At 39.4% G+C, this 16,147-nt stretch overlaps 1 protein-coding gene across 1 annotated transcript; it reads right to left on the bottom strand.

Annotated features, from left to right (window-relative positions):
• Positions 1 to 12,021: 12,021 nt before the first annotated feature.
• On the bottom strand, positions 12,022 to 13,032 carry LOC123311019. Its single transcript, XM_044894766.1, has one exon. It carries the CDS (start codon positions 13,030 to 13,032, stop codon positions 12,022 to 12,024), a length of 1,011 nt encoding a protein of 336 aa, XP_044750701.1.
• Positions 13,033 to 16,147: the final 3,115 nt, after the last annotated feature.

The raw sequence follows: 16,147 nt of genomic DNA on the forward strand, positions 1-16,147 counted from the left end.
GTGATAAAGGAGAGGGACAGAATCCTCTTCCCAGCCTTTAGTTCTCCACTTATGGACAGTTGGAGATGGACTCTGTTGCACTCTGCAGCCGAAGAGCAGATCCATGGATTAAAGGGGACAGCTGTAATCATGTGGAAACAGCATATCATGTAAGCTCCTCGTGTATAGTACAAGCATACACTTCCCGACACGATAACATCGTCTACTGGGTTCTTAGGACTCTATTAAACGCTTTCGAGGCCCCTAGACAGGTATGGGAAAAACTACAGTTCGGAGGAGCCACTCTTAATGAAGACTTTCACCACAACAACCGTCTCATTAAAATAAGAGCAGGTGGCCCAATACTCACTGAAAAGAGACTACATCACAATAAGCCAGACATCATGATAAAGCTACCGGATGAGATAGTGCTACTGGAGATCTCAGTCGCCCACCTGCAAAATTACAGACTGCAGGAAAAAATCAAGAGAACCCGCTATGAACTAAATAGTGTGGAAAGCGTGGACAACAACAACGTACACAAGATTAAACGAGACCTGAGCCTGGTACGAGAATTTGAAGCAACACACCACTGCCAAGTAAAATTGGGTATCTTAGTGGTAGGCAGCTATGGAGGGGTGGTCAAGACAGAAGAACACGAAAACCTCAAGAAAATCATGAGGACAATGAATGTGAGAGAGAGGGAGTGGACCAAATTAATGAACAAATGTTCTTATAGTGTGGCTTTGTCAACAAGCCAAATTAATATGAAAAGAACTAAAGAACAATAAATTGTAAATAATAGAGTATATTGTAGATATAGTAGTTGATGTTGATCTGTGATACTTAGGCTTAGAAAACGATGAACCTGATATTATAAGTACCTTAATACTTAGGCGATGTATAATGTTTAGGATTACATAAATAAAATATACTATTAAAATGCTAATGTGTACCTATCATTGTATTTTAGTTTTTTGACAGGTATTTATGTGTTTGCAGTTGTTTGTATTATGAGCTGTGATATATGTTTGTATTATACACATGAATTCCGCAGGAGTGCACACTCTCGAGTATCTGGGGGCGACTGGCATCAGATATGTCTCCGAAAAAGACGACAGTACACTGTTAGTTTCATAAGTACCATTAATTAATAGTAATGCAATGTATGGGACTGTAACAGACAAATAAAACTATACTACTACCATACTACCTATATTTTGTACGAGTAGGAAGTGCTCCAGAAAATTTTTAAATTTGCTTGAGTTTTCGGCCTATGAGTGCATACAGTAGTATACGAAACGATTCTAAATAAATTCTTTTTATAAATGAATAATTCATCGGAATCGTGATACCGGCCAAACAACGACTATATGTTGTGACCCCAAATTTGAGGTTATGTCAACGTGGAGACCAGAAGAAATTGAAATTGTTCGCAGATTCTTGGAAAGAACAACAGGCCCAGTAACTAGCGAAGACCATCAAACCCTGAAACAGCAACTCCCAAATCGATCCCTACCAGCTTTCAAAAAAAAAAGTTTGGAAATCAAAAACAATCCCAACAGAACATTCAAGGTAAACAAGTGGTCCAACGAAGAACTCAAAAGACTGCTGAAAGAATATTCCAGTAGAAATGAACCACAGATAGCTGAAAAAATCAAACAAATTAATCACCTATTTCTTGAAAGAACTGAAAAAGCAATAGCCACTAAATTACGTGACACGTATCCTGAAATTTACTATGGAAGAGCCAGATTCGAAGAAACCTCCACCGACGAATCTACAGTCGAAGAACTTGATGTTGCACCTATTCTCGAGAGGGAAAATACGGATACCAGAATCCAGGAACAGGTACAGGAGAACAACCTTGTAAGGGAACCTAATGTACAAGAAAATTGCCAAACACAAAATGACAACAATGACAAAAAAGCCTCACAGATAATGAAAAAACAATCTTGACCAACTTGGAAACTGAATTTAATAAATTATAGTCAAATACCGGTGACAAAAAATTTCTTGAGGAAAGGGAACGAAATCTATGTTAGACTGATCAACTCAATACTGGAAAGGCGCATCCACCAAATAGAGCAAGAAAATAATAAAAATAACATCAAGCGTAGAAAATGCAAAAATGCCATTTATGTTGCAGGTAAATTGCTGAGGAAAACCTTGATCAATGGCGAGAACAATAAGCCCAAGTATCTCATGACCCAGGCCAAAATAGAGAAATTAAAATGTCGTAATGAAAATGCCAGGAAAATTATGACATGGAAAGGTGGAAATTCCAACAAACAGTTGAGGACAGAAGCAAGGCTCATCAGAAAATTCAAAATGAAGCCGAAACAGTATATAATTTGTAATCAATACCGTATTAAATTACTGGAACAACAGCTAGAACAACAAAAAAGGAGACATGAAGTATGTGAACTCAGGTCAAAATTCAGAGAAACACCATCAGTAAGAATCCTAAAACAAAGTAGACAGGTGTATCCCCAAGATTTAGAAGTTAGAAGGGTACACACCTTGTTTGAATAAATGGCTGGGTAAATATCAAAAACATACAACAAATAAGGTATATGACAACCAAATGGATAGCACATACATAGAAGGTTTATTCAACGAAGCACTTAGGCAAACATCCCCATGGAAATTCCCAGGCGAGGATTACATACCCAATTATTTGTACAAAATTTTCCCTGCAGCAAAAAAATTCCTGTTTGGCTTTGTAATGGATACACTGAGAAATATTCAACAACTTGAAGAAAAAGACTGTAGGGCACAGGTAATACTTGTTCATAAAAAAGGCAATGAATCTGATCCCTCCAATTATCGTCCAATAGCACTTCTAAATACCGATTACAAAATTTTAACATCTACAATAACAAAAATACTAATGAATGACTTACCTGAATGGGCCATACCTAGTGAACAAATTGCTAGAGCGGAAGTATGGGGTACAATGCAGGGAATGCTAATTGACAAGGCGATAACTCAGACAGCAAGAATGAGAAGAAAAACCAACCATTCAGCATGGTATGATTTCACAAAGGCCTATGACTAAATCAGCCATGAACATCTAAAGAGACTTATAGGTACTCTACCGCTACATAAAAACATAAAAAGATTGCTGAAGATCTCTATGCAACAGTGGTCCATCCGAGTGAGAGTCGGAAAGAACCTAACAAGTCCAATTTATGTAAAGAGGGGAGTATACCAGGGGGACTCAATAAGTCCGCTTCTGTTCATTCTATTTACAGCTAGCATCATAGATCACGTAAAAACGAACAGAAGTGTAAAAAAGAACACGAAAGGCAATTTTAAGATACTGGCTTTTATGGATGATATAAAATGCCATTCTGGAACAAAAATTGGGTTTAAGACCATAACTCATGAGTTGGAGAAGAGTGCTAGAGAGTTGGGCCTTACACTAAATGCAAAAAAATGTGTATCATACTGTAGAACCAGAATGAATGCTGAGGAGGATGATGACGGCATTTTCTTACCTGAGGTGAGGAACGGATACCGATATTTAGGGTTAGATCAGCTGGAAAGAGATAATGTAACCAACTTCGACAAAGTACAAGAAAAAGTGAAATTGTTATCTGATGAAATATTCAACTCTTTATTAACGACATCTCAAAAAGTGGCATTGTACAACTCAACAGTGGTTCCGAGTGCAAATTATATAATGGGCAATATGTACACCGATGAGAAGAGGGCGACGAGCCTTCGAAAGTGTAGAGATTTGGATATGGAAGTGCGTAAAATTTTAGTTGCTAAAAACATCAAAGGCAAAACCACATCAAATGCACATGTATACCTGCCAGCACATAAAGGTGGTATGGGTCTAAGATCTATAAAACTAGAAGCGGAAATCCACTTTGTAAGAAAAGGCTTATATGCTGAATTGTTTCACAGGAGTAGGACTGGTAATAAAACGACCAAGTGGAACTAAGCCAACGTTTCGTCCATATATTTGGACTTCCTCAAGGCTACAGAGATAAATACAAAAAAAATGTCATCAGTCAAAGCATTACGTTAATGTTTAAATAAAAACAGGAAAGAGTGACAACAACGTGAAAAACAAAATTCACATACACACTTACATTCACAGTGGCTTTTATTAAACTATATGTAGACGACACGATAGTAGCAATTCCGCCAGATAATGCCGATGAACTGTAGTCAGTTTTCAATTCCTATCATCCCCGCATCCAATTTACCATCGAAAGAGAGAAAGATAAGGCATTGGCCTTTCTAGACCTAAAAGTCGTTAGAGATGATAGTGGCTCTCTGTTAACAAGTTGGTACATGAAGCCCACACATTCTGGAGGCTTGATGAACTCCAGGTCCGATACTGACTACAAAGTCGTACAAAGTAAGTACCGTAAAAAACTTGCTGTACAGATCGATTACCCTCAGTTCCGACCAATTTCATGAGAAAAACCTGACTAAAATTAAAGATATTCTAAAAATGAACAACTACCCCAGGTCCCTCGTGAATAAGATTATTAACGAATATAACCCGGCCCTTGAACAACGATTGCCCAGAAGAACTAAATGAAAGATACTTTCGTTTACCATACATCGCATCCCTCAGCCACAATATCGCTCGCACTTTAAGAAAGAAAAACGTGAATACGAGATTGGTCTTTTACAACCTCAAGACGACACGCTCGCTTTTCTCCCATCTAAAAGATCCAACACCCCTAGACAAAAGATCCAATGTGGTTCACATGATACCCTGCTCGGAATGTTACATAGGACAAACAAAACAGCTATTACAAGTAGGAATAAAACAACATAAATATGACTGCGATCCGAGATTCCGAAATAAGGAGAATACCACCGCCCTTGCAGTACATCATTTCACAAAAGGCCATACATTCGACTTCAATAGTACTAAGATCATGGATTATGAAGCGAATAGCAGGAAGAGGAACATTAGCGAGATGATTTTCATTAAACTGAAGAATTCCGTCAATTACAGGACCGACTCACAAGAACTCCGCCAGGTGTATTCAAATATAAAAGAAATACGGCGAATTCTGCGTTCCTTAAGTGCGCGAACATATGACGCGAGTTGGCGAAATATTCGAAACACGACTTTCATGACAGTCCCTCCAGACGGTGAGATTGATCGTAATAACAAAACCTTCTTCGAATAAATGTATATTTCGATGTGCCTTAGCCTTATTTTGTTCAGCAAAGTGTCTCTGCAATCAATTGTAACATCCATCATATATTTGACCTAACGAACTTGGTAAGATTGTTGTTTTATTTTGTTTTTCACGTTGTTGTCACTCTTTCCTGTTTTTATTTATACATTAACGTAGTGCTTTGACTGATGACATTTTTTTGTATTTATCTCTGTAGCCTTGAAGAAGTCCAAATATATGGACGAAACGTTGGCTTAGTTCCACTTGGTCGTTTTATTACCAGTCCTACACCTGTGAAACAATTTAGCATGTCAACCCAAGGACGTGAACCTACCGATTTCACTCATTCAAAAGGCTTATATATTGATAACCACCCAGACATGCAAGAAGCGAAAGACCAGTTCAAGGCGTTACAACGAGCCGGATGGAGAAACCCACTGAGTGACCGTGACTTCGTTATGGAAAAATATGAATGCCCAGAGTTGCAGTTTAATTACGAAAATATGGGAAAATGCTGCAAAATATTGAAAGCTCATATAGAGGAAAAACATCATTAACAACTTGAGAAGCAATGGGGACAGAATATGCACTATGGGAGAGTTATTATCGGTGAGAGAGATAGTATTCTCTTTCCTGCTTATTCATCACCGCACATGGACAGTTGGAGGTATTCACTTTTACACAGTGCAGCGGAGGAACAGCTTCATGGCCTCGGTGCTATCCCAGGACGACGAACCAGATGTCGAAAAGGATGCGGACAGCGTGGAAACAGCCTATCATGTAAGTAGTGCATGCATTACAAATGCTTACATCACAAGACATGACAATGTTGTGCACTGGTTGTTGAAGACGCTACTCAAGAGCCTAAAAGCCCCAAATGAATGTGGTTCAGAACTCCAATTTGGAAAAGCTACCTTGAACATCAATTTTGATAGCGGAAATAGAAGCATTTGTATAAGAGCTGGTAGCAAGATTCTAACCGAAAAGGAACTACATCATAATAAACCCGATATTATGATTATCTTAGACAACCCAAAGGAGATCATTATAATGGAAGTTGCAGTATCCCATTTACAAAATGTCAAACTTCAAAAGCGTATCAAAAGAACTAGATACTCGGTGAATGGAGTAGTTGAGGTTGATAATAGGAATATTGGCGATGTAAGTAGGGATATGAATTTAGTGAGCGAGCTTGAAAAAATTTACAACTGTCCGGTTCACTTAGGCATATTTGTGGTGAGATGTTATGGAGAGGTGATGGTGACGGAGGAGCACAAATTTTTTTTAAACTTGATGAAACAAAAACTATGTCTTAATAACTTGGACATCCAAATTATGATTAATAAGTGTGCATATAGTGTTGCGGTGTCTACAAGTAATATTTTAGTTAGGCATCTAGGTATAAGATATTATATATATATATATATATATATATATATATATATTTTTTTTTTTTTTTTAATTCACACTTATGTGGTTATGGTTATGCTCGGCTCGGGTGTTTCCACCAAGAGCAGAACAATATCTTAGTGCGGAAAGATAACTTGTCGAACGATGCTCACTGTGCCCAGTATAACTGCCTTTTGCATCCAGGTGATCGTGTTGGGGGGTAATTGTAGTTCCTGTAGATGTTGAGATGTTTTTTTAGGGACCAACCCATTAACACTTACAATGAGAGGAATTATTTCGACCCTCTTCAGCTGCCACATATCTCGCATCTGCCTTGCTAGTGCTTCATACTTACTGATTTTGTCAGCATAGGTTTTCAGTATATTATAATCTTGAGGCACAGCAAAATCAATTATTGTGGCAGTTTTGTCTTTCTTGTCCCACACCACCACATCAGGTCTATTATGTTCCACTCCTCTGTCCGTAGTGATGGCAAAGTCCCAATAGATTTTGAAGGTTTCGTTTTCCTCAATAGGCGACGAAACATACAGATGATGCGGTGTGAAATGTTGGAGAAGTTTTTTGTTTATACAAAGCAGTTGGTGTACGACCTTCCCCATGCCGTCATGTCGCGATAGATATCGTGTTCCAGCTATTGTGGGGCAGCCTGCTGACAGGTGCTGCACTGTCTCTTCAGCACTGTTACACAGTCGGCATCTTGTGTTATCTATTGACTTTTTCATAATGTGCTTGACATAATTTCGAGTTGGCACAACCTGATCTTGGATCGCAAATAAGGTGCCTTCTGTTTGAGGAAATAGGTAACCCTGAGTTAGGTAAGTATTAGACGCTGTTAAATCCACCTCATCTTGATGTAAACTTGCGTAGAACCTGCCGTGAAGTTGTTTCGTTTGCCAGCCCTGTCTGAGGTTTTCTAATGTATTTTCTGTTGCAGGTATGTCCTCACTGAAAGTTTCCGCAATGGCTGGGAGGTCTCCTTGGGTAGCGATCCATTGATGAAGAGGTAAGTGTTTGCTGGCGAAGTACTTTTTTAAATCGAGTTTGTTTTTCCAACAGGCATCCTCAATGGAGGTCAGGCCACGACCACCCTCCTTCCTTGGTAAGTATAGCCTTTCCACGGCCGAGTTGGGGTGGAGTAAGCCAGATGCTGTCATTTCTGTCCGGATCTTTCTGTCTATCACAGAGGTTCCCAAACTTTTTTCTCTCATGGACCACTTTCAAAATTTTGCTAGTTTCGATGGACCCCCTGCCTACATTTCTACCATATTCCCAAAATTCAAAACAAAAAATGTGAAGATTAAATCAAACAAAAGAAATTTGCGTTAAAGCTGCGTTCCAATCACGAATTTCGAAAAAAATCTGAGAATAATTGGTTAATTAATTGATTTATTGTGATGTGAGTGGTTGTAAGAAAAGAAAAGTTGGCCAATCAAAAAAGTAATTCCATCCAACTTTTCTTTTTCGTCATCCACTGGCAGTGGCAGTTTATTTTATTTAGAAAACTCCCCATTCGCAGATGGTAAGGATAAAAAAATAGTATATTTGCTTCAATATTCAAATATGTAATTATTACAAATAATATTATAATGTAATATGATAACAATATAAATAAAATCAAACATTAATAACGTAATATAACTATAATGACAAAAAACTCATAATTTTAATGGGAGGGATGTACTTGATGGATTGACAGCAAATTATCAATATTTGGCTTCAGTTTTGTTAGGAATAACCGCAAATCTCCCCGTTCTGTGATATTTAATCTGCTCCGTTTTTTTGTTAAAAGATTTGTGACGACACTGAAGCTTTTTTCGACAAGATATGACGAGGGAAAGGCTATCAGAAGCTTTCTCGCAATTCCCCACAGTCCAGGATATTTTTCGGGTATTTCTGACAAAATGCTTGATATCCTCTTTTAAATTTAACCTTCAGTTCCTCATTAGTGCTGAGTTCAAGTAGCTCCTCTTGTAATATCACAATCCCCACTTCCGTTTCATCAAATGGATTTATGATCCATGGTGGTATTTCCATTGTCAAGATATCTTCAAATCTGATTTTAAAGTCATCATGCAGGGCAATTAAATGTTGAACGTATGTCTGAATATCCTCATCAAGGCGTTCTACCTGTGACAAGTTTGAGAAAATTCTCGCCGACTAATATTTTGCTTCATAAATTTCAATTTTCCAAGAAAAGCTGAGACTGCACCCTTTGTTTTTATTAAATTGAGGCTATCCCCTTGTAATTGTAAGTTGAGGTCATTGAATTTTTTGAACAAATCCGTCAAATACGCGATGTCTGCTTTCGAATTGATCAGGTTTTTTTTTAAATCTGAATCTTTACTATCCAAAAACTCTAGAACAGATTCAAAAAGTAAGTAAAATCTTGTTAAACATGCACCTTTCGATAACCAGCGTACTTCAGTATGTAAGAGCAATCGTCGAAAATCTTCATCATTTTCATCGCACAATTGTGCAAATAAACGCGTATTCAATGCATTGCTTCTTATTTTGTTAACTGCATTAATCACAAATTGAAGCGATTGGTGCAATCTGCCACACAAATTTTTTGCTACGAGGTGTTGTCGGTGGATGACACAGTGAATTGCAATTACCTCTGGTACAATTCTTTTAAGATGGCTTATAAACCCACGATATCGCCCGACCATGGCAGGAGCTCCATCTGTTGCCACCGAAATAACGTTTGTGAATGGTATCGATTTTTCCCTAAAAAAATCACTCAGGATATTGAATATTGATTCACCTTTAGTGTCCGTCTCCAATTTTTTCGCGAAGAGTAGCTCTTCATGCATTTCTTCGTCCATAACAAATCGAACATGAGCCAATAGTAATGCTTCATTACCAGGTAGAGTTGACTCGTCCAATTGTATAGAAAAATGAGTTGTTTGCAGATAATTACACAAGAAACTTTCAATATCAGAGCTCATTTCATCAATACGTCTTTGTACAGTGTTGTTACTCAAAGGAATTCTTTTGAGTATGTCAAATGGAGATTTGTGCAGAACAGTTTTCAAAACCTCTTCAACAACGGGTAAAATTAATTGTTCTCCAATGGTGTGCGGTTTTCCAGATTTCGCTATAAGCAATGAAATATTGTAAGATGCCCGCAAGCCATCCTCGTTACTTTCAGACGTTGAAGCGAACATGCTTTGCACAGTGGGTCTCTTTTCATATTTTTCCTTCAATGTTTGAAAATATTTCAAATCTTTACCTGCTTTATCGGGATGACACCTTCTTAGATGATCTTCGAGCTTCGATGGTTTCATAGAGTCATTGCTCAAAAGTTTGTTGCATAAAAGGCATATGGGCAATCGCTTATCTGCCTTTGATGGAAGAAAACCAAATTTTAAATAATCAACACTGTACCGTCGACATTTTTTCTTATATTCAGCCATGTTGCGTATCAGTTACGTACCTGTAAATAAAAAGGCTCTGTTTTAGTCTTCTTTAAGACTGTTTTCTTCAACAGAATATGATTATTTCAACAGAATTTGATTGAATAATTATTGCAATGAAATAAAAAAAGTACCGGCAGCAAACTGATTCTAATAATTGATAGCAATAAATTGCTAAGATCCATAATAAACTTTTAAGAAAATAGCAGAACCGATTGATGTAAAGTGGAATATCCATTGATTCTATTTGGATTTATGTATTTCTGTAAATTCGAAAAAAATTGTATACCCATAACAAATAGCCAAATTAGTATGTAGGTACTTACTTTTTCCGACACTGGCAAACACTAAAATCGATTCACTTAACTTTTCTGTTCGAAATTCCGGAAACAAATGAGTAACGTTGATTCTTGGCATTCGTATTTATATTAGTGAAGAATCCAACAAGTCCGTGCAAGATTGAAAGCTTGCACACCACAAGTCGTATTTCGTATTTGCATTTCCAACCAAGCGCTGCAGACGGCAGCGGCGGCCCTTTTCAAGTCTCGACACGTTGTACTGAATATGGAATATGAAAGATTTACAAGTAACAGTCGGTGAACTTCTCAAAATATTATCTGCCTACGTTGATAGGTGAAATCAAACCAACATTTCAGTTCTTCACTATCGAAACCAGATAAATTTTCGTGGACCCCAGCTTACGAACTGCGAACCCCCATTTTTTTGTCACGCCAACGTGAACCCCCATCGAGTCTTCCATGGACCCCTGGGGGTCCACCTGGACCACTTTGGGAATCAGTGGTCTATCAGTTGGAGGTCCGTCTTCGACCAGGAGAGAACAGCCGACGTATAAGTGAAGGACGGTATGGCCCAGATGTTGATCGCTAATATTTTGTTCTTGGCTGAGAGTTGTGATTTGAATATCAACTTTGTTCTCCTGAGCAACTCTGTTTTAGCTTGTTGTTTGTTCTCTTCTGTTCTTATGTCAAATGTCTGCTGTATCCCTAAGTATTTATAAGTTTCTTCATTACTCAAGCTTTTTATTTCTGTTCCGTCCCTCATTCTCAGATCACCCTCGTCGACGATTTTTCCCCTTCTTACGGTGACCGTTGCACACTTCTCCACCCCCAGTGTCATTCCTATGTCAGCACTGAACTTCCTGACCAGTTCCAATTCGCCCTCGAGTTGAGCCCGTCCCCTTGCAAACAGTTTCAAATCATCCATATAAAAAAGATGTGTGATCTGCGTAGTATCATTGATGGAGTACCCGTATGCTGATCGGTTGAGCATACTGCTCAATATATTGAGAGCCAGGCAGAACCAAGTGGGGCTCAAACTATCACCCTGAAAGATGCCTCGTCTTATGTTAATCTCGGATGTTTCGTAATGAGTTGTTCCTTCGTTCAGTATTAATGTTGTTCGCCACGTGTTCATCACGAACTTGAGCATTTCTATCACTCGCCTCTCTACCCCATAGATCTTCAGAACTTCTATAAGCCACGAGTGAGGAACAGAATCGTACGCCTTTTGGTAGTCAATCCAGGCTACAGCTATGTTTTTCCTCCTCTTTTTAGCTTGTCTGGTTATCGCGTTGTCAATCATCAGAACTTCTTTGCTGGCGCGACTCCTTTCTCTGCACCCATTTTGCTCCCACGCCATGATGTTGTTTCTCAGCAAGTGATTATTTATCTTGTGAGCCAGCGTCGAAGTTATAATTTTATAAGCTGTCGGCAAGCAAGTTATCGGCCTATAGTTGTCAGGACGTGTTGGGTCTCCTCTCTTAAACAACATATATGTCATGCCGCTAGTGAAATATTCCGGGATTGACTGCGGGTTGTCCAGCGCTTCTTCCATAAGCCGAGCGAACACACCATGTGTAGACGTGAGTGTTTTCCACCAGTAGGCATGGATACCGTCTACTCCGGGTGATGCCCAATTCTTCATTCTTTTGATGGTGTTTCTGACATCTTCTTCACTAACTTTGGTTCTGGGCATTCCTTGTATATCCTCTAGATGTCCCTTTTCGACGTTAATCCACGGCGCCTCCGTATTATGTTTTACCTCTGTCGACCAAAGGACGACCAGTACTGCTTCATCGTATCTGGGCTTGGGGGTTGGGTCGCTTTCATGTCTTTCTGTGTGTTGATAGTTCTGAAAAACATTCTTTGGTTGTTTGTGAATAGATTATTTTGTTGGAATCTCTGGGTCCTCTTATGGTACCTCCTCAGTCTATTTCCTAACGCCGCAATTTTTTGCTTGAGCTTTTCAACGTGGCTTTGTAATTTTATCTTATACTGTTTGTCTGTTTCTTTTAGGTTAATTTTTTGTGTGAATGTTCTTAGTTTCTTGTTCGTTTTCCTGCTGATTTTTCCGTTATTTAAGGTGAGATGAATAATTCCTATTTCTCTTCTTATTGTTGCTATCCGCTTTTCTAGTCTCTCCTCCCATGGGGGTTTCTTCTGTGTTTGTTTTCCCTGGTTTTCCTGTTTCGGCTTCGTCTGTAGTATAAGATTCGCTACAATAGCGGCACAATAGACCCTGTGACATAGTTCTTCAAACCCTGTTGACCTGTTAATCGGTTCTCTCACGGCCGCGTTGATTGTTCTCATGATTTTTTTTGCTTCTGTGCTCAGCTTGATTCGACTTATCTTCGGTCTTCTATTCAGTGATATCCCTTCCCATTTCAAGCTAATTTCCTCAAAGATCTCGCGTATTTCAAGGGCAGGCTGTTCCGTTTCTGGCTCTGACGTACCCTGTATTTCTTCTTCTTCAACAGGCTCCAATACTCGCCTTGGTGGGGTTGCGCTCCCTTGAATGCTTCTTCTTATGCTCCTAAGTCTGGCTGTTGGAGACTGTGCCAGCACCTCGGCTCTCAGTGCGTCCAGTTCGTCAGGCGACAGCAGTTTTCTAGTTTTTATGTTTTTCACTTGTGCTACTAGATGTTTTCCAGTGAACACTTTGACTGGATATAACTGTGCCCACCTTTCTGCAAGCCTTGTTGCGTATTTCCTAGTATTTTTTTCCCCTTCCGTCACTTGAAAGTAAGCGTTGATCAGACTTAGATTCATATCTCTAGTCCAACGCTGCCTTCCCCTTCTGTGGGCTTGAGCGGGATCAGTCAGTTGCGATTCAGAATCAACGTCTGCCTGGTCCAAGCTGTATCCCTGTCTGTTCCTTCTAGAGGTCCTCGGCCTTGTGGTTCCGGTTCGCAGAGAGGTGCCACTCGCTTCACCTTTCCGCTAGGGACTGTGCCAGTCTTCCTCCAAGAGCAGTCCCGACTCCGGAGGGGGGTTCCGAGGCTTCTGTTATTTTGTCGAAAGCTGGCTTTCATCACAATGCGAGGGTTGCTGGCCCAGCACATTGGTGGACTCGGGTATGCGGGGTCGTCAGTCCCCGAAAGTCAAAGACTCCCCTGCATATATATATATATTTTTTTTTTTTTTTTTTTTTTTTTTTTTTTTTTTTTTTTCACCATCTTGGGTTTTGGCTTCTAAGATGAACCGGGTCAAAATTGACCAAAATTCACCTAGGTCGTTGTCAGGAACATTCTCACTATCCTAGCCGTCCACAGCAGTACTTCCTTCTGCGCTGTGCTAATGATGTTCAAATCAAGTTCTAGGGATTTGGTGTTATCAACTAAATGGCTTTCAACAAGTCCGTTGGTGCTGATTATCAAGGGGAGAACTGAGACCGTTTTCAGTGCATATATTTCTTTCATTTCAAAGGCAAGATCGTGGTATTTGTTTACTTTTTCAGAGTACGCTCTACTGATGTTATCGTCGGCTGGTACAGTTATGTCTATTATGATGACTTTTCGGTTTTCTTTGTCAAACAGTACGATGTCCGGTCTGTTGTGTGGTATTCTCCTATCTGTCTCAACTGTGTTGTCCCAGTATATTTTGAAGCTTCGGTTTTCTAGTACGGTTGCAGGTTTGTACTCATGAGTTTTCTTCATGGCGGTTATGAGGCCAGTTTTAATAGCAATGGCTTGGTGATATACCTTCGCCATTGCATTATGGCGGTTCGTGTATTCTTTGGGCGCCAGAATGGAGCAGGACGAGGTGATATGCTGGATTGTCTCGCGAGCTTGGCCACATTTACGGCATCTATCGGTAGGTATATTTTTTCCAGCTATGTGTTTCATATACGCTCTCGTTGGCACGACCTGATCCTGTATAGCAGCAATGCGTCCCTCCGTTTCCGGAAATAGGTAACCCGATGTAAGGTAAGTGAGTGAATGTTGTTGATTGACTTTCTTTTCTTTCAGTGCTGCTGGATATCTTCCGTGAAGGGGCTTGCTGTACCATTCTTCGGACAATGCTGCAAGTGTCAACATCTGAGGTGGATCCGTCGTACATCCTAGATTTAGGGCCGTGATGTTATGGTCTTCTCTGCATATGATATTAAAAAAAGGTGAGTTTCTTGATTGAAAATATTTTCTAAGTTCTGTCACTGCTTTCTGATGAGTGATCTCGATGTTCTGTAGACCTCTGCCGCCAGAGTGTCTAGGCATGTACAATCTATTGATAGATGCGTGGGGATGGTGAATACCGTATTTGCTCATGAGAACTCTTACTTTTGTGTCGATCGCTTTTAGTTCTGTGTTGGACCACTTTATAACACCGAAGGAGTAGGCAAGACTAGGAACCGCCCATATATTTATTGCCGTGAACATAGCCTTGGAGCTTAGTTTGCTTTTCAGAATTTTTTTAACTCTGTCGAAGAATTTCTGTTGGAATGAAGCTTTTGCATCAGATGTTTTTATTTCCAAAGCTTGTTGGACCCCAAGATATTTATAAGTTTCATCTGATGCAAGTCTTTGAATTGTTATTCCGTTCTGTATGAGCATCTCTTCTCCACTCACTAGTTTACCCCTCCTTACATGTATCACGGCGCATTTATCCAAACCCATTTCCATTTTTATTGTCTGCGAGAATGAGGTTACAATTCTTAGCAGTCTCATCAGCTGTTCCTCATTGGCAGCATAGAGTTTCAAATCATCTACGTATAATTGATGAGTAATTCGAATGTTTTTTATTTTATCTATGACATATCCATAATTGCCTTCGTTAAGTAATATGCTCATGAAGTTCAGTGCCAGGCAGAACCAGAGTGCACTGAGTTTATCACCTTGAAATATTCCACGCATAATTTTTATTACGGATGTTCTGAAATTCTTCTGTTTATTTCCAAAACTTAGTTGTGTTCTCCATGTTCTCATTAGAGATTCTAGCAAGTTTACTATGTTTTCTGATACGCCATAGAGTTTGAGGATTTTCAACAGCCAAGAGTGCGGCACCGAGTCGAAAGCTTTCTTATAATCAACCCAAGCAATCGATATATTTCTCAGTTTCTTCTTCGCTTGTTTTGTTATTAGACAGTCGATGGTTAGCAGTTCTTTGCATCCTTGAGCGTCTCTTCTGCAGCCATTCTGTTCACGCGACAATATTTTATGTTTATTCACATGTTTCCAGATATATTTTGTTAGTACTCCAGTTAGAAATTTGTAAATTGTTGGTAAACATGTGATCGGACGGTATTTGTTTGGATTACTTATGTTGTTATCTTTGGGTATCATGTGCGTCACTCCCGAAGTAAAGGTCTCCGGTACTGTTGTTGGATCATTAAGAGCTCCCTGAAATAACAATGCCAGTTGTTGATGCGTCGATTTAAAGTTCTTCCACCAGTAATTATGTATTTTGTCTGATCCTGGTGCCGACCAATTGTTCGATTTTCTCATAACCTCCCAGATGTCTTCCACCGTTATTGCAACATCGTCCATTGTATACTGTCCCATCTCCTTCTCAGCATCCTTTATCCAATACGCCTCATCCTCATGTTTTTCATCGTGCTCCCATATTCCCTTCCATGCTTCGTGCATCTCCTTTTCTGTTGGATACTCCCCTTCTAGGTTTTCAGCTGGTTCGAGAGATCGAAAGAATTCTTTCTGGTTTTTGTAGTATAACTGGTTGTTCTTGAATCTTTTCACTCTATCGTTGTACCGTTTAATACGATTGCCAAGTGATTTAATTTTTTGTTTCAGCCTATCGCCTACAGCTACAAGTGCCAGTTGGAAGGTCTCGTTTGAGCAGTTTGTGTTGATGCTGAATTCTTTGGTGATCTGGTTTATGCCTTTAATAACTCTATTTGTTCTTGTATCGGTATTGAGGTAAGTATGTAGTG

This window comes from Coccinella septempunctata, chromosome 4 (genome assembly GCF_907165205.1).
Source record: "Coccinella septempunctata chromosome 4, icCocSept1.1, whole genome shotgun sequence".
NCBI lineage: Eukaryota > Metazoa > Arthropoda > Insecta > Coleoptera > Coccinellidae > Coccinella > Coccinella septempunctata.

Coding starts and splice junctions, on each gene's coding strand:
- LOC123311019 (XM_044894766.1), bottom strand. CDS start 13,032: ATGAATCTAAGTCTGATCAACGCTTACTTTCAAGTGACGGAAGGGGAA.